At 36.4% G+C, this 25,041-nt stretch overlaps 1 protein-coding gene across 2 annotated transcripts in view; it reads right to left on the bottom strand.

Moving 5' to 3' along the window:
* LOC132907493 (histone-lysine N-methyltransferase, H3 lysine-79 specific) overlaps positions 1-25,041 on the bottom strand; it is a 94,195-nt gene that overhangs the window by 39,639 nt on the left and 29,515 nt on the right. Inside the window, exon 1 of one of the 2 annotated variants that reach the window (XM_060960653.1) lies at positions 14,419-14,788. The exons of the other annotated variant lie outside the window; for it this stretch is intronic. Coding sequence (XP_060816636.1) covers positions 14,419-14,701 — 283 coding nt within the window. The 5' untranslated portion in view covers positions 14,702-14,788. Of the gene's footprint in view, positions 1-14,418; positions 14,789-25,041 lie in introns of those variants that run through there. 2 annotated transcript variants of the gene reach the window in all.

Here is a 25,041-nt window from a genome sequence, read left to right as displayed (position 1 = left end):
TTTAGTAGAAGGCTTCTCGAGCTCCCAACGAGGAGTTCGCATCTTTTACTGAGCTACTAAACGTTATAGGTTAAGTCGCTGTGATTCTTTCGCCGATTATCTCGCCAGCTTATCGATCCTTCCTTTCAGCCACCACTTCTATCTAATCAGATTACCGTGCACCAAATCTTCATCATTTTTCTCTCTCTCTGTTTACTGACTTTGTGACATGTGTTTAAAGACACGGGGGGAAAATATGATAGGCCCATTATTGTTAATTTTCTGAATAGTATGTCACTTGGTGACTAAATATAAGTTTAGATGATATCAGTCGAATTTTACTTGATTGATTCTAGACTGCATAACTCATATTATTGATCTATTTTAGACGCTTGAAATGGTAAGATATATATATATTTCTTTAACATAAATGTATATATATATAAAGGTACATGGATAATTTAGACACGGATTATTTAATATAATACGTTAAACGAAAGGTTAGCAATTACATTTTATTCTTGACTATGGTTGCTGGGCCACTTTGTAATTCACTGGTCTCCGTTACATTAAGCGTGCGTAGCGGTTCGGGGGTCAATTCGCCCCCTCCAGGCAGTGGTTCAAACACTCGTTCGCTTTCGGCTTTCCAGTTAATCGGGTGCGGTTATTCGTAAATATTGGAAAGCGTGTTTAGTTCCTTCCTGCTACCATTTCTCTATTTCTCCCGTCCTTTTTGCATTTCCCTTGTGTTATTAAACTTTCAGAGACCGACGACGAATCATTGATTTTTGTGAGTAACAATTTTCTATACAGTTCGTTACACAGCGACTTAGTAATGGAATTTCAAAATGTTTTGTACTACACTCATAATGTATTCATAAAAGAACATATATTTTTATGTAAATGCCTTCAAGATAAACGATATAATAAGTAACCGCACTTTAGTGGTAAAGAAGGAAAGAAGACCACAATTTTATCGCGTTGAACGGCAATGGACGTAAACAGTTGAAATTAAATCAACACGAGGTATCGAAGATTTTGTTTGCTGGAGAGCGAAGCGTACAATGGATTAATAACACGTGGGAAATTATTATTTCGAATAGCGTATATACGGGGTTAACCGAGGTGCACCCTCGACCTGCCTCCACCAGTGATTGTAGGGGCTGCTTTGACGGTTCTCAATGGAACCTCGGCTCCATTGCTCTCTATGTGCCAACCCCTATTTTCTACCACGGCTACTAACCTCTTTTACTGATAGAGGGCCTGGGACTTTCGAGAACTGTAAACTTTCCAAGGCCTGCAATCTGTTTTATTGCTAATTGATCACTAAATCCTCTCTCGTCATCTTCTTCTTTGTTTCTTCTTCTTTGTTTCTTTTTCCTTAATATCTTTTTCAAGTATTGATATTACATCATTTATCAAGTAACCCGAGGGCCACCTTGAACAATCGAGTTAATATCAATGGCGAAATTTTGCAAGTCACAAGTTACAAACACTTGTAGTTTTTCTGAGAAATCGTTTTATTACATCATATTTTGTTATGTACTTTTACAAAAAAAACTGTTTAACACCTTCAATACGGAAGACATGAACTTACGCGTCATCGGGATTTCCTATTTTCTTACGGATGACGCGTGGATAAATGAGTACATGTTATAGAAAAATCGATTTCTGCCACCAGGAACCCCTCTTCGATTTTATGTGCCGCATGTTGAATGTGCTAACAAATACTGCTTGTAGTTGAACGTAGAAGCATAGCGATTAAGGAATAAAATCTGGCATTGGTTGATAGAAAGTGTTCGAGACGAAAGGAGAACCTTCCTACAAAAATATAATACTTTTAAACTTTTCTTAAATTATTTTGTTGTCAATTTTCCGGCCAATCCTTGCATACCATTAACAAATTTGATAATAAAAAAGATAAGATTTTAAAAATAATAAATCGTCTGATTATCCTATTTGATAAAAAACCACAAAATTGTAAGGAAGAAATCTGTAACCTAAATCTTGTAGGACAGCCCAGATATACCTAATATGAATCTTACAGTTTTTATAATCTCCTGTCACAAGGGTCACAATCTCTACAGTGACCACTAAATAATGTTTGTCTTTGGCGTGGTTAAAATGTGTTTATATTCGATTGAAAATTCAATATTTTAATTTAATAACATTAAACAGATACGTGAAAGATGTAATTAAAAGGGGACAGAAAATGACAGTTAGCCAATGCTTATTTTTTAGTAGCGTTCGAGTAAACAAGTCACCGTCTTTCGAAATCTGATCACAGTGCTCTTCGTGGAAACACAGGTTGTGTAGTAAGAGGTATTGTACACGGTCTTCTGGCAAATCGATAAACAGGCGTTCCGAAGATATCGGTCGTGGTCGTTTTTTCGCGCGCACCTGCCACTTGCTACTTCCTCTATTCTCCTGATCGTTCAGGCGCGCGCTTCATTTAAAAATGATGTCCGACCAACGTCAAATCACCGTCCATTTCATTAACCGTTGCTTATAATTCTCTATAAGAATTTTAAAGAAGATAAAACGATATTTCATGATCTCTAAATTTTTTAATTAACTTAGACGTCAATAACTTAAGTATTAATAAGCATTTTTTTTTAAATAAAACATAATTGTAATATTTGTATTTATAATTTAATTAAAAACAAAAACAAGCATAATTCTGTTGATCCTTTTTATTTCAATATCACCTTACAGTTGTTTTAATATAAAATAGATAAAAGAGGAAAGAGCATGTTAAATTCAAAGCTATCATCGACGAAGTTTTGAAGAAGACAAAGATATCAAAATATTGAGACACACAATGTCTTTCAGCATATTAATATTGTGACAAGAGCAGTATTTTTAAAGTCATGACAGGATGGAGAAATATATATATGGTTAGCCTAAAAATTAAATAGAAGGATATGTAAGTACTGAGTTTCTAAATTGTTTTACTGCAGACGACGGGAAACGTGATTTATCGCGTCTTTCCCTCTGTAGTTTTCTATTTGTAATATTAGAAAGTATTAGTAGACATAAAAGTACATTTAAAATCGTGAACAATCTGGAGAAATATGGTAACGTAAAGAAATTGGAAATTGAAGATCTCGTTCACCGCTAAGCTCACTGAACAATGAATATATTAAAACGAGAAGAAAAAGGAGGAACGTTATATTCCAGAGGAGAAGCTTCGATCTCTGTACAGATCGCGTAAAAGGTGATCCTAACCTTACCAGTTCGATATTCACCTAACGTTATGTAAATTAACTGAAAATTCGTGCAGCGGAAGACGCTATAAATCCAGAGGCTTTTTAGAGGACACAATGGCAATTATTTCGAATATCCGATATCGAATAGCGACTCGTTAATTTCAGCGAGCAGGGTCGATAAATAATTGAAACGTTTTATTAACTCGACCGCGTCGTTGTGAATTCCGCGAGGGCCATCGATTAAAACACAGATTCCTGACTCTTATCGTGTGAACAAACCGGAAACGATGTTCAGGTAGACCAAGAAATTCTACGATGGTAGAGAATTCCCGGAATCCATCGGAATCTGTTGAAATTCTTCCAATACCGGACAAAAGATGAATTTTGAAAGAAAGTAAAAAAATAAATAATACATTGCTACATTGAAATATTATTATTTACGCAAAATAAAATATCTTTCTCTCGGATACAATCTCTTTATTTAGAGATCTAGCTTCTAATGCAATATCTATCAAAATCTCTACGAAAATTAAATTATATTTTTATTCGATAACTTCTATGATTGTAGAAGTTTGTGGTTTAAGAAATAAGTAATCGGTTATTGGATTAAGGGAATCCAGTTGGCGCTTCTGATTTCACAGATTGACGAATCGGCAGAAGAGATGAATTTAAAAAAGTAAATAATAATAAATTAATAAACTAAAAAATCATGGGAATTTAGTTCAAGTTGGCGATTTTCCAAATTGAGGAATCTGATTAGGCGAAGCTGGCTAGGACGAGTTCATTAAAACTTGACGTGGAATCGGAAGTAAAAGAGGCAAAGCGAGTCAAAGAGGTTAAAGACCTCCCTTTTTCCCGCCCTTTTCCCGTTTTGAAGGCGCCTTTTAAAGGCCAGCTTGGCCCGGTAATCGGATTATTTTGGTGTGGTGCGTAAAACACGTTCGTTATCGGAGGAGGTCACGAGAAGGAGGGATACGATACGACTACACACCGCACACTGTGTTTACACGAACGAAACGACACCAACTACACCGAAAACCGATGAAGACAGAACGAGGACGACGACGGCGGCGCTGTCGGCGCCACCAGCTTTTCACAGTTAGTCGCGCCATGCCGGAAGATCGATCAGCATGGATGGTCTCTCATGCTCGATATGCTATTGCGCTCGTATTACCTGAATCACGCTATCAAAAACGCCTGATTCTTTCTTTCTGTTCTTTTTTTTCATTTTTTAAGGTCGCGTTCCACCGAAACATTCGCGTGTTTTCATGACTGATGAAACTTAAAAGTACTTGAGATACGTTAAGAATGAATTTATTAAGTATTTTTAGAGATTCGAATCAAACGTAGAATTTGTAACACCTTTCACTTTTATCGGTATAGAGTGACTCATGAAGGTGTTGAAACATCTAACATAGGAAAATTTTATGAATGTATCGTATGCGTTATTTAAAACATTTTGAAATTTCATTGGCGCTATTGTGCGACTTGATTATTATTATTATATTGATAAAATTTGAAACCGAGTTGAAAATGTATATGGAAATTAGAAGACACTAAATAAAAAATTAGTATATGCGTATTATGTACACCTATCTTAAATACATAATGAGTCTTAAAAATGGTTCCACTGAATATCGGGAGCTTCCGCTATATAGGTAATATGGTTAATTGACTTTAAAATCTTTAAATACATTTGGGTATCTCTAGATTTATTTTAAACTTTGATAATATAACGATGACAAATATGATAACGATAACAACATAATTTCAAAATAGTTGGTATAATACTTTCGGGAGCTACTGCATATCGAAAAAGAAAATACATATACTAGATGAAAATACGATTCTTTTGGATGATCAACTAAAGCCCGATATTAATTACGGTCTGTGTAAGTGATGAATGCGTTTCCAACGAAGAAGTTAATCTTGACAGAGTACACATAAATGGTAGTGGTTGACTGACAATAAATCATGATCGCTGGCACACGTTCTTCGACATGTATTAATAACGAGCGAGCAGTGGTAGCGTTACACATTAATACACATACGGGCATATCCGCAAGAAAGATGCAAACCACTCCGACGCTCGACGCGAGTCAATTACGTAACCGCAACTTTAATGATAGTTTGATGGCATCTATCATTCCGTTCAAAACAATGATCGCCCGATTGGCTAACTGTGCAATTATGCTTTTGTAACGGCCGGTTAAAAATTAACTTTCACTTCTTTCGGTCCGCGCTGGACGAAACTGGATCCTAACCTCTCCACTTCGAACATTTTAATTTGTACTCTTAATCGATACCCTGATTTATCGACGGTTATCGAGTGAAATTTTGTTGCATATTCTTAGAACCGTTTCTCTTTTCGCAGAATCTTCTTCTCATAAAGCCACTTTTTGTACAGCAGCTCGATAAAGTATTTAAAAAATTGTACATTTTTTATCAATATATTATGTATGTTATATAAAACGTTTTTAAAAGTTTATTATTGTAACGAGATTCGATTATCATGATTGTCTTGATAAAATTCTAAACGAATCTAAAAATGTATATAGAAGTTATAAGATATTTATTGCAACCATACACTTCACAGAAATAATAAAAATATTTAAACAGTGAATTATTCGTTATATTAATAAACCATTACATTGGCTCGCTATCTTTAGCGGTAGTTATATGTTTAAGATCACTGTTCATGTTGTATACTAATTTTTTAGTATAAGCGTATGTTTGCAATAATTATCTTTTTAACTTCTATATATGTATGTATATTTTTCGAATTGATTCAAAATTTTAATCACAATAATCGAGTCTAATTACTAGACTGCAGATTTTCATGTATTTAAGGAAAATTTAAAAATGCAAAAAAACACAGAACGAGTATAATATGCAAAAATATATAAAAACAAATTTCTGTTTAATTGCTACTCTCTTTATGTACCATTCTTAAAAGTAAATTTCTGTGGATATTCGCAGTCTGTTTATTACAGTACCACTAAGATTTCAAAATATTTCATACAACATACACCATATGTTCATGAAAATGTTTCACTATAAGTGTTCCAATACTTTCGCACGTCATTGTATTTTCAAACAACTTTTGCATGTTCTGTCGTAATTTTAAACTCGCATAATATCTCCTCGGTTTCATTTACAAATTCAGAAAGAAAGAAAGAAATGACGGGGAGGAAGAAAAATGCAAATGTTCCACGCAACTACTGCAAACCAAAGTTATTGTTTATTAGAACTTACGAGTCGGCGAGAACATGGGTTGTATGGTTTAGGAATGAAAGCTATACATTATCCGTGAGATCCCTAGAAAAGTCGATGGAGCCAGAAGGAGAATGAGGGAGAATGTCGAGTGAGGGTGGGTGGGGAAACGAGCGAGGGGAAAAAAGAGAAGAAAAGCCGGAGAGGCGACACGGAGGACGGCTTTCCACTTGCGTTCGACCGTTTTCATTAGAGACTCAGCGTCATGTTTATATCGTGTTATAACGATCGACGAATTTCTTACAAAATACTTTGGTATTTTACGCTCCTTTTTTTAAATATCACAGCCCCCCTGCGCGATAATTTAACAACAATAATAGTGAATTCAGACAAGTTGCGATATTGGGTTTTCAATCGAATAAAAACAAATATTAATCGCGTTACAGAGCAACAGTATTTAATCGTCAATGTAGAGGTTATGTAACCATCATGATAAGAGATAATGAATCCAATTAGCGATATGATCATTGCACAGTAATTTACCAACTAGCAATATTACTGAGAATTGACAAGTTACAAATTTTAGGTTATAAACTGGTCTTTTATAATTTTGTAACCTGTACGTCAGATAGTAAAATTTGCTTTTAAAACGTCATCTGCTTCTTTACTAAATTCGTTCATGTTACCCGAAGATATTTAGTAATACTAGTTGTAGCTTGCGATATACAAAATGTAAAGTATTGCTGAAAGTGTAAGAGAGCCCCGGTGTAAGAATATTTTATGTTCAGTGTTTAAAACGTTATCGAATAAATAATAAATCAGAATAATCAATAAAATTTGTTCTCCATAAGAGCACGTTTCAGGAAGTGTGTACAGTATTTTGATATTTTATAAACAAAATATCTGTCGAAGAAAACAAAAGTATCCTCATCCCGTGGCAATGAACAGTGAATGAAAACAGAAAAAAGATCGTACGAACATAGATACACATCGAGATTCGAAAGGTTGTCTCTAGTCTCTACTCTGGTCCCTGACCTAACCTATCGGAAAACGTGGAGTTATCAGAGCGTATATTGGTTGTTTTGCGAGCGCTTATTCGCGTTTCAATTTTGTAGCAACGACCAGTGCATGCGTCGAATCGAATTTTTCCTTCACGAGATTACCTTTGATCATATCTGGACTGTTCAAATTTCAAACCTCCCTTCAACTGCCGGTATATAACCTTAAAAGTGAAACGCTAAAGGGTAATTAAACTTCATAAATCATATCGCGATCAAATTTTATGTAGTGCGTAAAAACTTTAGGCATTTATTCGATCAACGAATTATTCAAACAATTCTGAAATTCTTTATTATAACATCATCAGGATAATAATTTTGATTTACGCACAATGGCTCACGAAAGAATTTGAGGATTTGCAAACACCTTTTACGAATATGTATATCGTGCGTTTTGAAACTACTACTGTAATAGGACTCGATTATCGACTATCGACTATCGACTATCGATTGTATTGATAAAGTTTAAAACAGATTTAGAAATGAATATAAAAGCTACAAGTTGTTTTGTATATGTTTAAGAGATAGATGGTACGAAAAGGCACCATAATTTTGCAAAATAGCATTATATTTGACAACAGCGATGAATGAATGTAATTATACCCCAAATATGTTATATAATATAATACAGTAGACATTATTTAGTACAAAACTATTAACATTCACAGAGTTGAACTTTCCAGTTTATAACTTTCTTTTGACCACCATAGTATATAGGATATCCACAGAAACACGACAAATAACCATCGAGTAACTTCAAAAAATCTACGCGAATGTAGTAATGGTGCGGATGTCGTTACTGGTCGTAAAGGTTAAAATAGAGGTTAGTCAAGGAAAATCTCGCTAATCTGTGTCAAGCAACGTAAATGGAAGGTTAACAAATTCCGCGTGAGTTTATGAAAGAAGCACGGACGTTGCGGAAGCTGGCGAAGATAACGCCAGGCCAGATTCTGTAAACACTGTTATCAGTACCGCCGATCGTACGTCCCTGCATTGTAATCACGGGAAAAGGATACGAGAGAGCCGCGCGAGACTCTGTGCTATGTCTATACCACCTTATAGTTACGTTTGCCAGCGCAACCGCACGCTAATGAAAGAATGGATTCATTTCTTTGACGTACACGCAAGATTTACTACTCTGTTCCACTGATTTCCTCTAAATTGAATATACACGTAGGTGATGCATAGATGAAATCATAGAGGGCACACTTTGATGAGTATAAACCATGTGTAATTATTACATGTATGTATCATGTGTATTTATTAAATATAGGGTTACCTAAGGCCATTCGATGGGTCAATACAAAAATAGATGCTTATGGCGATTCACGAAAATATTTGTATGTACTTACTATAGAAAATTTGATGAGTATATTATATTAGTTATATGAAACTTTTTAAAATTTCATTAACACTTTAACGAGACAGGGCTTGTCATGGTTATTTATATTGATCAAATTTCAAATCAATTCGAAAACGTATATAGAAGCTACAATATATTTATTGCACACATATACGTATTTATTTAATAAGGAATTAATATACAACATGAGTAATGGTCACAAACATGGAATTAGTTCTAAAATTGGTCTCGCTAAAGATACTGTGGCTGACTAATATATAATGAGTAATACGTTGTTCAAATACTATAGGTGATCTTTGTGAAATGTATGCTCGTAATAATATATTCTAACTTCTATATCATAATAATCCTGTTTAATTAACATGCAAATGAAATTTCATAAGGTTTTGTATAACGCACATAATCTATTAACACAAGATTCCTATCAGTGTTCAAATATTTTTGTAAGCCAGTATATGTATCTCCAGCCAGTATATTTGTTATGGAACGGAAGTCGTAGATATTCTTTTATTTGAGTGAAAAATACAAGTTAATAACATTGCACGGTCAATAGTAAGAGGTTAGAGTATCGATACATCGAATTTAATGTTCGATGAGGAGGCGCTTTCGAAGGTGGCCAAAGCCAGTTAAAAATAGACACCGGTGTCACTGAAAATAAAGACTGCAGTATACCACTCTATGACACCGATTGCTCTGCTTTGATGCGTTCAACCATCTTGGAACGTTACTTTTCGAACCGCCATCGAACCTAACCCAAACTATTAATGGGAAACTTCTACCTTAGAAGTAGACTGCGGAATTTTTTGCATTTATAGGAATCTGGAAAGCGCAGAATTGCATAGAACACACATAATATGAAGAAATATATAAAATATTGAAAATATAGTACTTTCCATAATACTTGATGGATAAAACGACTTTTTACCGAGTCTGTACTTTTTTAATTATATCCTCAAATATATGAATTTGTATAAACATCTGCAGTACATTTATAACTTTACATATTGGATCACACAGTTGCGATGAAATATTTCTAATTCGTATATCAATGCTTTTCAACTGATCGATAACTACTATAGAATTGTGAAAATTCAGTTCATAACGTTTACAAACGTGCACGTTTAACTAGTACTTTGGACATATTTGACTAGCATTTTAGATAATACTACAGCGATTCACTCAACATTTACAATAAAAAACTTTTTCGTACGTATTGTGTTTTTAATAAAATATTTTGAAATTTCATTAGTACTGTAATGAGATTCGATTAACATTATTATATTGGTAAAATCTGAAATCAGTCTGAAAATATATACAGAAATAACAAGATATTTAGGTACTGGAACATATTTAATTAAAAATTCGTATATATATAGGGCGAACAGACATCTTCAACATATAATAAGCATTAAAGATGGTTCCATCAAATATTGTAGCTTATTAATATAATCAATAATCGATTGTGTAATTCATTTGCAGATTTCTATATACTGAGACTAAATATTTTTTAACTTCAAGGTTGTATTTATACTTTTGGAAGTACTGGGAACAACATTATTATGCGGTCTAATTAAGTTAAGTTTCAAAATGTAACGCGATAAAGGGTGAGGTTCCCTGCTTGAAGCTAATGCGCCTTATGGTAATTGCGGCCCTGTGTAACTTCTATATATTTTGAACTTGTTTCAAACTTTACCAATACGTATAATCATAATAGTCATATTTTGCTGCAGTACTAATATAATTTCAAAGTCTATTGTATAACATATATAGTATATATATCGATAAAAAATTTCTATAAGCATTCAAATACTTTCAGCTATGTGATAATAACGTAATACTTTCTCAGTAAGTCATTGGAGATCAAATAAACAATACTACAACTTGCACGGAATTGCAGTATTAAAGTTGACAGGGTTATTAGTGTTTTGTTCGGTTCATTAAGAATCAAAGAGTTAGTCAGCTAGCGGTTAGAGCGAATTGACGCTGGCGAATAGTTAATCATGTTATGATAGACACTGCCAAGCTGGACGAAAATAAATCGTCCCCCTCGCTCGTTAAGCGTATCTTAACGATGCGAAATAGTTGATTAGAAAGAGCGCGAGGGTTCTGCGGTCTCGCACGCGCGTACAATACGATCCGTTTTCTTCCATCTTCATCGAATTCCTCTATCTCGAGATGAATCCTTGGAAACGATAAGAAAGTTACTACAAATCCAAGGGCTCACGACAGAAACGGTCTCTGTCCATATTTGTCTGTCTCCAGGAGAGCTGAAGTATAATCTAACCTCTTAAATTTCTGTTCGATATATTTTATATTTTTTAAACAAAATATTCATTACATTGTATAATTTTTATAGATGAACATGATAAGTTATATTTTCCATCTTGCATAGAGAAGCAATTTTTAAGTTCGATACATTGTTAACCAATCTTATATCAAAACTATCTTTTTATTTGATTTTCGAATGAAGAATGTGTTTTTGATATCCTATCGAAGATTTAAAAAATATTGCTAATGTTAATTATGTTCAGATTAATATTATGTTAATAATATACGTTAATGAACAATGTTAATGAAATTTCTGAATGTTTTATAGAACATACATAAAATAAATTAATAAAATGAATCACTGAATATACAACACACTGAAGCGCGGTATTTTCACAGTGTTGTAAATTCTAAGAGTACTGCCCGGCCAGCAAACATCAGGCCCAATTTCGTCAAGTCTCTCCGCTATTTCCAATTTAGGAGGAACGTTCGTTTATTCCCGGAAGTAGCGTTTTTTGATGAAACTCGACCGAGTCTAGTAAACGCGTATTTCACGAAAAGAGAAAAATTTCGAGGAAAAATTCGATCATTCCTCGATTCCATCTGTGACCTTCCGAGCGCGCAATTTTCGAAGAAACTCTCGAGAACACACGAGAAGTAAAATCGGCGTGCAGCGAAAAATAGCGCATTTAATTATAGGTCAAATGCGAGATTCCGCGGGGCAGCTGTTTAAATAGCTACGCATTCGATGGCCGACAACACTTTTGCAAACGACTTGGTGTTTGATGAAAACACGCCTCAACCCTTCATGGTTCTACATGTGTCTAAATACATTCTATTACATTCTACGTCATTCTGTGAGTAATCCTTCTTATACTTCCGATAGCTAATTGTAAGGGAGAGCGTGAGTGAGAGAGAGATAGAGTTATAGGCGACGACAGACGTTAAACAAGGACAGAGAGAGCCGCACGCCTGCTCGCTGAGACACTGTTAGTCATACGCATACTTGCCTACTTAGGGAATTCGAAGCCAAGTATGGCAAGACCTTGCGTTATCCAAATTGATGGTTTTGTAGTTACGCGGCGCTTTCGTCGCTCCTGAATCCTTTGTTGCGACAACTGTTTGTTAACCGCAATTTAAATACTAAGTATGTTTTATAAATGTCCATTGCGTTAATGGTAATTTTTAAGATTTACTATTGGGAAAAAGCACATAAAATTTCAATTTGGATCGAATTTGTAGCGACTTATTATGGTTACGTTATCACTGCATCATAATGTTATCGTGTTGTGATAACTCTAGACTTTGTTGTTGGGAAATGACAAACATTTTATAAATGAGTAATTGAATTGAGTTTAGTAGTAATCAATATGTATTTGAATTTAGTACAGAGAAGACAAATAGTTCTATGAGATAATAATCTTAATAATCTTATTAAGTCTTGTTAATTCGCCAATTGAGAAACGAATAGTCACATCGAATACGATACAGCTGACAAGAACAAAGAAATGGGTATGGAGAATATAAAAAATACTTTTCCAATTTGAAAAATTTTAAATATAAGAAACTTAATTACAAGCCTAAAACGCGAATGTTTGAATTACTTGATGAAATAAAAGGGCCTAATGCAAAGTGGAACAACGCTTTTCTGTATTATTGGTGGATCTAGCCTGATGTTGCGCACGATGTTGCACAATCTTGTCATAGCGGAGGATTGCTTGCGACGCATCGTTGATAGGAGCATTCAACTCGCGATAAGATAATGTTCGTGATTAATCGCTTCAAGTCCAATCTGCGGAGTCGTTCGCGGGTACGAGCATGTCAATCTGCGAACTACGCGACATGTCTTCTCTTGACTATTAAAATACGAACGTGGCCTAACGTCTTCGAACGGAGACGTTTTTGGAAATATGGCTGTCGGACGTCAACAGTCACAAACCACCATAGCTATGAACCGGAACAAGGGTCATGCACGGTCGGTAAATCTGTACACAAAGGCTGCTCTTGGACAAACTTTCCAACAATTACAAGATGAAAGTTAAAAGTATATCTTAAACAATTATTTTTGGGAAGTTGTTTTCAAATTCTGTAACATTTAATATAAAGAAGATCATCTATAAAATTCGAATGCTACGAACTTTTAAGAATGGATATAGTCTTGTTCTTTTACTTGCAGAAGAAAGAAAAATGGATCGTCACCAAGTAAATTCAGAAGAAAGAATTTCTAACCAACAATCTTGAAGAATTATGTATGTATCTTTTAAAGAAGTTTATCCTTCCAACTAAAATCTACAACGCTTACTTGAACGTGGATGATCTTATTTATGTCGGTTTATCGGAAGATCTCGTGAGACATCAGCCGCGGTATTAGTTCGCTGGTAGTTCGGTCGATTCTTCGACGAAATATGTAGGTTGTATTTCCCCTCTAGGGACGCGTGTCAGTGTGCACGACGGCACGTGCGTGAATGCGTGTGTGCATAGCCACAAAGAACACGCATGCGTGCAGGCACAGTGGGATGGATGCCATTGGATGATGGCTGCATCGGATCTCCCAACGGCTTCTCCCTTCAGGACTTGGAGTCACGGTTTTACGCGTTTCCTCGACTAATCAAAGAAACGACCTTTTTCTAGGATTAATAGTTCGTCTCGAGTTCCTTTTGCCACGCTACATCGTCCTGCTTCTTCGTAAGCAGTATTTAACCATGAAACGGTGCCTACGCTCATTTCCATGACAGAGTGTGCATTGTAATATATTGTTAAGCGAAACGAAAGCTGAAGTTCCATAAAGTCGTTAGTATATATTTTGTTGAAACACAGACAATGTGACATTTCCAAAGCATACGAGGTTGAAGCGTCAAATACCAAACGAATTTTAGTTTGATTTGTTCGAACGAACCTTTATCAACGCTTCCATAATGTTGGATTAAACGCGTAAAAGTTGAAGTTAAGTTAACGACATAGACATAAAAGACATAGGACTGTGGATGCTTTGTGGAGAGTGTGGTCTTTGTTGATAGGGAGATCCCGTTATTTATCTCTATCTCTTTTTTAATTAGTTCCATTTTCTTAATATGACATCCGCAGTTTATACTTCGTATATCTATGATTAACGTTTCTTTCTAATGTCGCAACAATCTAAAGATTAAAAGACCAAAAGAGAATACGATTTAAAAAAAATGGCTAAATACGAAGCGACGGTGAAAAACAGGATACAGATACGAGTAGAGGGTTAGGAGCATTGTCCACCTGTCCACCTTCATTCCCCCAACCAGCCGTGAGGCACCTGCGTGACGTCACACAAGGAAACAGCTGGTCGCTCCCTTCTTACCTGCTTCTCGTCGGTTCGCTCCTCGGCAACCTTCCTCTGTCTCTCTTTCTCCTCGTGTACACGTTCTTCTCCTCTCTGATCTTTGTTCCTTCTTCCGTTTATACCGTTTCTTGCTCGCGCGTTGTTTACTTTTTCCTCCTCTCTCTTGCCACGCCATTTCGATCGAACGTCTTCTTCCATCTCGGCCGCCATCTTGCTCTCGCTCAAGCACCACAGTCTCTCTTTCACTCACTTTCTTACACGTACCCGTTTCATCTCCAGGATCTTTCACTTGCTCATTCATCTGCTCGCTCACTCGCTCTTTGATTTCAAGGACCTCTCGCTTAGATTTCTCACTTGTTCGTCTGGTTCATCCTTCTGTCTACGTAGTCTGTCTCGTTCTGATATATGACAGAGGCGTCTCTATACTGTTTTGAGTCGCGACTCTTCTCACCGTGACTAGATCTACAAGCCCCTTTAACCTCGACGTCTGTGATACATAGAGGAGCACGTGAACAATTTTTAAGTACTCATGTGTAAAAGAGTCCTATCCTTTGTACCGCTATCGTGATTCGAGTATAACATAAATTTATTAAACGTTTAAATGAAAACAAAACTTCTATTATTATTATTATTATTGTACTTAGAAACCGTTTTCTTTTCTACGCAGAGTTCTTTCGTTACATAAAAATTTACTGCGATATCTCGGCTGATATTTATGCACCGAGCATACTTTCTAAAGAAAGTGGTCGCTTTAACCTCTAACTAGGTAACAAAGCATATTTCTTTCGAAATCGAACGAAATGAAAATTTCATTCCTCCATAAGTTTATTTATAACAAAAAGATAATATACAGAAATACTAATAAATTCCAAAGTAAATAAAAAAAAAATAATGCTTATAATGTTATCACATTCCCTTACTTTCCAATTTTGTAATTTATTGATGCAATTTCTGTGTAACTCAATTATCGTTATCTCGTACAGTCATAATATTTAGAAGATAGAGTCCTTTATCGAATTTAGTAATCGTTTATTTAGTAAGCCCTTACAAGATCACGAATCTTTCTGAAACGTGTTTTTTGAAAGCAGTGGCGATGTCTACCTGGCTACTCGAAGGTCGATGTCTCGGGCCCGATACGCGTCTATTGTGTGTCTGGCTTGTCCCGCCACTTAATGCACACAGAAATATCCGTGTCCCGGTGGCGATGCGCGCGCGTTTCCATCGTGACGTTGCCGCCACGCTGCTGCGAGCGACATCGAGAGAGTGTGCGTTCGGGAACGTGTCGAGCAGGATTTCAGAACACGAAAGTGGTGTGCTCTCTCGATAGATTCCGCGTCGCCGCCTTACGCTTCTATTTTGTCCTTCTTACGTGCGTTATAACTCCGAGTAATCCTTTGCGATCCATGGATTTCGCAAACACGTTGGGGAAAGTGCCGATCCATTCCATCACATATTTTGCTATTTCATTTCTCTTTTTCGAAACTTAAACGATGTTGTATTATCCTTTTTATACGATCATTTAAAAATAAGTAGTTCTAATGGTAATTACGAATGAGATTTAGAATCGATAGAAAGGAATTATTTGGAGACCCTGATGGGATTTCCAGAATTGTGTAATTTAATACTATTCTTTCCTTAACATATGAAGATCACAGTTAATCAATTTCAATAATGATAATTAATTTTGATGATATATTAAAACTAATAAAATATCAAAAATTTCCTTTTATATTGTTATGAGGGTAAATACTATTATTTTTACAGCTCAACCCTATTGGACATTCCAAACATAATCCTTCACTTGGTTGTTGATAAAATTTTATAAACTTATTAGAAAAGTGAAACGATAAGTCACACATACATATTAACGACAACACACAACAAAAATAATTTGTTCGTTACCCTCTGTGGTTAATAGTATTCTTTGTCGAAAACATAGGTTTGCCTTCGTGGGCTTTTATGAGACCCTTCAAAATGTTCTATCTCGACCGGCCTTGAGACTACCAAAAAACCAATCGATAGTCTCGACGGAAGAAGCTCGTAAATTTACGTGGTTATCGGTTAGGTCGAAACGGGACGAATTTTAAGCCATGTCAAGAACTCGCCGAAGTTGTGCTTCTTTGAAGCGCCACGATGCGGAAAGAACAGCAAAGACATCACTCGTGCGCTGTATTTCCAAGAAACGGTGTATGTAATATCGTTCACTGTTGGTGATCATTGATTCACGTCCAAGTTCGAACATCTGTCTCGCAACGATTTAAACTTGAATATATGTATAGCTACTATTCTTATCGTATGAAGTTACTATTTACTATTGTCACAATTGATACGGCTGTAAAAAATCGTATCGATATTTCGTCATGTTTAGATCAGTGGAATAACTCAGTTGCTAGAGTGTACTTCGTAGAAACGATAAGCAAATTCGTTATCCACACGTGTCGCGTTTAAAAACGATTTTGAACTTCGTAACAGTTCTTTTAATTCTAACATCTCTTCATGTTCTTCGAAAATCACTTCTTCGATATGATAAAATACATACATATATACATTATATATATACATTATATGTATAATTTGCTTATCGTTTCTACTGAAATATATATATATATATATATTTCGGAAGCTAAATTGACTAACTTCACGTTTTATTAATTTCTTAATTTCCTAACACTTATTTATTTGTTGATAAATAAGTAATATTAGTGTGCTGTAGGCTATACAGACTTCTATCACAAAATTGTAAAATTTTACATTAAGCAAATAAGCGAACAACTTCTAAATTGTAAAATTTACTTGTAAAAGTTTATTTGTTTCATTATTAAAGTACTTCCCATCATGGAAAAGAATCTACTGATATATATAATTTGTTATTTACAATACGTAAAACTTCGTTAATAATATTGCATTGTACAAGAGAACCCCATAAATTATTTCTAAATAGAAAACAATTGGTCAGAAGTCAGAGTATAAAAACTAGGGAGCAGCTCGTTTAACTCGAAAATGTGGCACATGTTATTCGTGTCGTGCATCTTCGTTCAACTTTTATGTCACCGTCCTGGTCGATGTTCCTCTCCTCCTGCAGGGTTCTCGCGTTAGATAAACAAAGAGAAGTCGCACTGACGGTAGTAGAGAGAGACAGAGGCAATAGAGGAGGGGGCAAAGAATCGTAGCTTCATTTTCGTTCCGCTCGTGCGGCACTCGTTCCTCCTTCCCGTACCTTTCGACCCGTAGCGCCTCCTTTTCCATTCGTTCGTCCGTCTCTGTTTTCTGTGTGCATGCCCGAGGTTTCTCCCCTCGAACGAATAGTGCGACTGCACACAGGGTGTCTCGAAAATGTATCCCGCCCTTCGAATCTTCCTGTCGTCGAACCAAGAGAACGACGTTCCAATGTTTCTGGTTCGTTGATGGAAAAATTTCGTGCAAAGGTTCACCGAGTTTCTTTCTGTTTTAACAAATTTTCCTTGTGTCACGTTCGTAGGGGATTCCTCGAACACGAAGAATTTTCGCTACGGCAGGTTATAATTGAATATTTCGAGGAAATGAATTTCTTAAGCTATATGTACTATAAATAGCTTAATCACCACGTGCATGTTAAGTTTAAGAATCCTATTTAATCGTTTAGTAGCTTCACTAATACTTAGTAATTGTCACGCAATTAATAATTCAATTTAGAACTTTGCATATTTTTACAGAGAAAGAAAAGAAGATGTAACTTTACCTTAATCGCTATATTCATAAAACATTCTCATTGACTGGTAACCTAATTTCGTACGCGTACGAAGAAGGAACGAATTTTACGAGCGGCCTGTCAGAAATAAACGTGGAAAGGGTATTCGAAAGGGTTCGAAAGCAATTGCAACGCTATCTTTGGAGCTCCCTACTTCCCGAACGCCTCTTGTGCATCCGAGTAGAAGAGAGCCGCGTGTACACGTGACGTTTACACGCATACACGCTTGTATCCTTTTGCATCGCGTCGTCGTCGTCGACGTCGTCATCGAGGGACGTGGACCGCCTCGTTTCTGAGTCGCAGCTACGTTAAAACTACAGTTAATTCTTCCGATAGGCGCGTGGCGCTGCTGAACACCGTCTCTATGTAGCGTAAACGCGACATACATGACGAGTCTGCTTTGATAAAAGCATCGCTCCCTAAGTGATTTTCAATGCGCGATACAGTGACTCTCAATCTTATTTTTTTCTTCGAAAAGATATTATGACTTTTTTTTAAAATAAATGTAGAAATACGTGTCTCTGTTCGATCATTGCCAACGATAAGAAGTTTCTAAAGAATCGTAATTATAACCTTTCGGAGAATCTTATTTACATTATGATAAATTTATCGGTACTCGATAAAAAGTATTTTCCAGAAAAAACGTATTGATTTACCTCGGTTTTTCCCGTAAACATTCCTCGAATAACCTACGATATTAATCTCGCTATGTAATCTGTTAATCAGATTGTTCAGCCTAGAAACTTCTATAATTGTAAAATTAAGAATCCATATAGACAGACAAATTGGTTAGTTCGCTTTTATTTCTTGAAAATCTGAACATAATATACATACTTTACTTTTAATAGAAATAAAGAATTAAGGGATTTCTAAATAAGGAAATTGCTGTAAACTCGACTTCTCCAGTTAATAGGTTAATTGAAAAGTACAAAGAATATCGAAGATAGTTAGAACGTCGATTGTAGCTTGTCATTCGCTTGGTAAGCGGTATTGGCTAAACAATTCCCGGAAAATAATTAAACAATACCGTTTAACTGCGTGTTTAGGTTGCAACACACGATGGATCGCGATAAGAAGCACGTCCTTCGTATACTCGAAGCGACGAAACAGAATGGATCTCCGGTCCTCGGAACGGATCACGAGACACGCTCGATTCACATCTGTGTTCGTACGAATCCCACTTTGAGGCCGAACTGTAATCGCGATCGCTTCAATTCCCCACTACATATCTGTTTTAACTAAATAACGTCTGGAGAATCGCCTCGGCCAACTCCGTCGCGCCACACGCGCGTGCACGTTGACTTATGGAATAATTCGTTCGAATGAAAAAACTCCATCGGTCAAGTACCGAACGGAGAGGTTAAGAAGAATATTCGCAAGTTATTTATCCTGTATTAAAAATCGATGGAACATCGTAAATAGAAATATCGTATCCTTAACGCTAAATCTAACCTAGTACGTGTTTGAATACACTATATATAAACAATTGTATCTATAGCGGTATATAATCATATTCATTCTTATACATATATTTTTAGTAATGATCCAATTGAAATAAATCATTTTGGTAGATTTGATAGCGTAAAATCGATCCTAGAACGACATGCTGTTAGAGGATTCGACGTCAATCCATCGTCAACCTATTGACGTCAACAATGAAATACAATTATTTCCTGATACAAGACCAGAACATTGGCCTTCTGCAAAAGTATTTTCTTGAAAAGAACAAACGTTTAAAACTTCCTGGCTATTTCTTGGCTCTTTATTGAAACTCCTAAGAGGCCGATATTTATAAATAAAAAATAAGATAATCGGTAGATGATAGGTCGCTATAATTAGAATACAGATTATTCTATGCACGATGTCCTTATTAGATACAGATGTAAGAAAGGGAGTCGCGGTCGAGATTGATGATGCGACTAAACACTGTTACAGCGGCTAAAGTCAACTAAAGCGAAGTTCGAGCAGAAGTGGGGAGGTTAGTTTGCTGGTTCGCGTGCCACAGAGACATACGTAAAGCACGGTTGTGACGCAGTCAGGTGGGCCTCACCCGTGTGTCGCAAAACACAGCCGGGACACGATACACTCTTGTAATCTACATCTGTCAAGCTGCCAGGTTAATTGAATGAAACTGTTAAGCGGCTCTAAACCTATGAATGTTCCTCGGAATAATCGTGACCACGAACAACAATTCTTATAAGAAAATCATAAGTAACCATAAACCATAGACAATTTATACGTAAGTAGATAGGAATCTCTATGTGAAAAATCGATCCGCACATTTCTTTGTTCGTTTCAAAAAATCTGTCTAAGCTCTGTCTTTTTTATTCTTTTATCTTTCTCTATTTTTACAAGTTACGCCAGTTATAAGGAAAATTAATTAGGCGAATGAAATGGCCGTTAAATGGCAGGATATCGATAGACATGATTATTCCAGAATTAAGCAAAGTCGACCGAACAGTTTTTAACTACTGTACGACTGATAAGCGTAATTGAAATTGAAACTCGAACGGAAATCTGTTTGCCGAGAGTTTCTGCCAGTGTAGACCGACGCCGGCGACTCGAAATCGCGCGTATAAAGCCTCCCGGCCCTTTTTGATCTTACGCAATCGAGACACAAAGACAACCCCTTTTAAGCGGAGCAAGCCGGATTTTTCTCTGGTCGGGGTGTGCCAATCTCAATGCCGTCCTATAATAGAAGGGTGCAGAATTACTTACGTTCGATAATGGTTCTCTCTATGGCCGTCTACCATCGTCGTGCGCGATCGATATTGTTTTATTTCGCGAAACTTCTTATTTTCCCTACTTTCCATCTATCTCGTTTATTACGTAAAATTTTCTTTCCTCATCTTTTTTCTATTGCTTTTTGATTCAAATTAATCCAACGAAACGAATCGCGAAGGATCAATCCTTGAACAATTAATTAACGCATAGACGTAACGGTCGAATGTGACAGGGAGAGGCGGAAAGTGATTTCCCGGAAAGATCGAGCGCCCTAGCACAAACAAACCGTAGCACCATTGCCGGGATCCTTCACAAATTTACTGGCCCTTTTGTAGCCACAGATGTCGGAGGGGAGAACTGTACATCAATCTGTCCACGACCGGTATAACTGAGTTTATTCACGTGCTACGACCACTCTGACGACTGTGATCCTATACTAGAAAATAACACAATTCCTAGGCATATAACCTAGAAAAGCTAGGGAAAAATAAAGGAACAAGCAAGACAAAGTTTAGAGAAATTTTTCAAGAAAAGAAATCCAACGAGCAGGATTGGGACTTTTGGAAATAAAAAATGAATGAGCGATCAATCGTTAGATTAGGTTGGGTAAATACTGATTAGATTAATTCGGGACTATTTCCAAGGTCTATGTATAAACGATCGCAAGCAAGACAAAGTTTAGGGGAATTTTTCGACAAGAGGCAGAGAAGGGGTCATTTGAAATAAATAAATAATAAGTGAAATCGAACGAATAACAATTAAGTATACAAGACGTTATTTATAAAAGGTATAAAAATAAGTACGTGATAAAAATTTGTCGATAAAGCAAAGAACAAAGAGGTAACCTTTCGTCGAAACAAATAAATAATAAAGCAAGTTAGGTTAATTCGGTTCGCCTTTCGGGGTGTACAAGTGACGCAACCCCTTTTAGTCGACCCTCAAAATTCACCAGCCTCGCTAGAACAAAGCGATCATGTTCGATTTAATACGGACACTAGAGTTCGCCTCGTTCCACGTTCAAAATTGTCCAAACAACCACGCAGATTCGTTAAAAACGGAACCAGATAGACGTAATCCCGAGTAATATCGTACCTAGAAGCGATTTTAAATGTGTGCAACGTTGCGCGTATGTGTACGATCGAACAAGATATTTCCTGGTCTCTACAAATTTCCCGTTGCTTTCCCAAACACCGAAAATAGTCGGCCACTTATTTCTGGAAGGATTACCGCGACCAAGGACTGGCGCAAGTAACTGGAAACCAAAGAGACCTCCGTTACTGAGGGACCAGTTTGTCAATGAGCCCAATTTAGACCGCAAATCAAAACGTCTATAGCATACCCAAACTATATAGATATACCTGTATTTTGGGATCTCGACTTTAAGGTTAGCTGCTTCCAGCTGGGCGGCTGTTTCTTCCTGTGTAATTTCGAAATTATGAATGACAATGACGGAAAGATGAATGTTAGAATTCTTTGTGAACTCACAATTAATTAGATGATAATTCATAAACAACGTCCTGTTGGATTTTTGTATTGTATCGAGCTCATTTTACTTTACTACGATGTTTATATTGCCTCTATAGACTAATGTGTTCTAAAATTAAGTAACTAGATTGGGACTAACGATATAGACATTTTCCCTATACCTGCACTCTCTTGCATAATAATTTATTAATTAATCAGTACATTGACAAACTACTTCTCCCGATTTCTCTTTTACAACATGATACATCTTTTTAACTGATGAAATAACAATTTCTAAGAAATTACTTATTTATTATTGAACATTTTTACCGACGGATTACCAACATGACCGACCCCTCATTTTCAGTTCGTTAATTAAATCCTACGTAGAGCAGCCCCAAATCCTTACCGGCCCACTGGGAATTCGCCTCGATCGTTCCTGAACTTACTGTTACGCAAGAGTATTTATTAATATTAATAACTTCCAACTTGCGACTTATAAAATTCCACTGATATTACTACAACTATACAACAAACCATTTCCAAATTCTCAACTCTGGTAATGCTTTCCTACCATTTCATTGTACATAAAAGATATAACTTAGAAAAAACGAAGCTGGCACCCCGCTGGGGGTAGCCACCCACATGCTATATTTATTTTTATTTTTTCACCAATAAGATATAACACTTTACCAAATGTCCATAAGGACAAATTGTAAAAAAAAACCAAAATAAAATAAAAAAAAAAATTTCATTGTTATAAAGGGTTTGAAGATAAAATATTTTTTAGAGACTATAGATACAGATACTGGACGAATAGAATGCAACTACCAGGTCAAAATATTCCTGAACGTGGTCAAACCGAGAAGAGCGAGGTGTCGTGAGGGTGACCCAACAATGACGTTTCCTTCAGTTGATTTATGGTCCTGTTTAGTCCGCGTCCCTTTCCAGACGAAGAAGCCCCTCGAACCTCGTTCAAAGGAACAACGGCCCCCGGTAGATCGCATCTAACATGGCTAGTTTGTCAACTATGAGATAATCCACGATTACTAGGCAGTTTCTGGCTCGTTCTTCGTATATCAATTAATATATAGAGCCTTTAACGGAGCTGAACAACAAAGAGAATATCATCATCGCGAAAGAAAAACCGCACATCTGGGACGTTCGCGCTTTAAACTTTCACGTTCCCCGCATTTTCAAGCTTTCTGTGCTCTATGATTTCAGGACATCGCCCCTTTTGTAAATTCTTTGCGACGTTCGTCGTGGTCTTTGAGGTTTTAAGAATCGAGGATTTCGAAATTTTCAGACTTCAACGTTGCAAGGTTCGGGATTTTGGATATTTGAAAAATCGAAAGCTTGGCTTTTTGAACATTTAAAAATTTGGAAGCCAGGAGCTTATTATCCAAAAGCTTGAAATATTGAACATTTGGAAATTCAGAAGTTCGGGACTTGGAAAGCTTGAAAAGCCTTGGAAAGCTTCGAGAATTTGAAACGTAAAAGTTGGACATTTAAAAATTCGGTCGTTCGGAACTTCGAAAGTTTGACGCTTTGGAAATTCGAAATTTCATCGACGCGAAAATTTGGAGATTCCTGGATATGAAAAATACATTTAGAAATTACAAGAACAGGTGACGTAAAAGCAGGTCGAAATTACGTGACAGAGATACTGTGGGTGCCGTGACCGGCGGAAATAAGAGCAGGCAAATCCCCGAGGGAGGCGAGGGCGGCCGCGCGACCCACTTGCGTTGTTGATAGACAATAAAACACGGCACTAACGCGGCAGCTTGCTCCCTAGAAGGTTAATCGGTAATTAAAACTCGATTACCATTCGCGTTTCCGCGGAATATCGATAAACCGCTTTCCATCTTTCCTTAGATCCTTCGCTTCCATTCTTTCCATTTGCTTTTCCAGTAACCTTTTGGCGCAGGTGTAACAACCTTCGCATATCTGTTAAAAATTTCCTATTCCCGATCGTGTTACGTAAACTATCTTCAATGAACGTTTTATTAAAAATATTTTAGACAGCAAATCATCGATAAACCACGTTTCGTACCAAACGTATGCATCGTTTGTTTATTTATTTAACCCTATTTAACTTAACCTATTTTTACCATTACCACAGACGTGTAATCTTCGACATAAATTATTTGGTAATTGAATTTATTAATTTCCTATGTTAGAAAAATTCATTTAATAGAACTACCTTTGAATATAATTACTTAGTGATATATATTGGTTTTTTAATAATCGAAGCTAATCGAATACCAGAGTTTCCAAAATTCTCTAATCCAGTTCGAAGCTTCGTCCGTAAACCGAATACGGAACGGAAGCGTTCGAGGAGTGTCATCGCGTTTCCAACGAGCTTGGTTAAGTTTGAGAAATCAGGTCGCACGAGAAATTAGACAAGGCGATCGTGGACGAGCTCGGTTGTCCATGCATACACGCGTGTCTCTTTCAATGCCAGGCCACGTCACAATTCATTTCCCAACCGGTGTGTTGCCCGACATTCTTATCCTACCTGGCTATCCCCTCTTTGTTCTCGCTCTACGTCCGCGGCTTGTGTACAGTTAGACCTTGCTGTTGCTTCTTTAACCGTGCCTCTTCGTTTCCGATTGCTTCATATTTTTCAACCAATTATATTTACAACGTTTTACATCTTACGTTTTATATTTTCAATGCCTTATACTTTCAATTGAAAGATTTTGTTATCGATAGATTTTTATGCA

The sequence above is a fragment of the Bombus pascuorum genome, chromosome 5 (genome assembly GCF_905332965.1).
Source record: "Bombus pascuorum chromosome 5, iyBomPasc1.1, whole genome shotgun sequence".
Classification (NCBI taxonomy): Eukaryota; Metazoa; Arthropoda; class Insecta; order Hymenoptera; family Apidae; genus Bombus; species Bombus pascuorum.
This window is presented reverse-complemented; position numbering and strand designations above follow the sequence as displayed.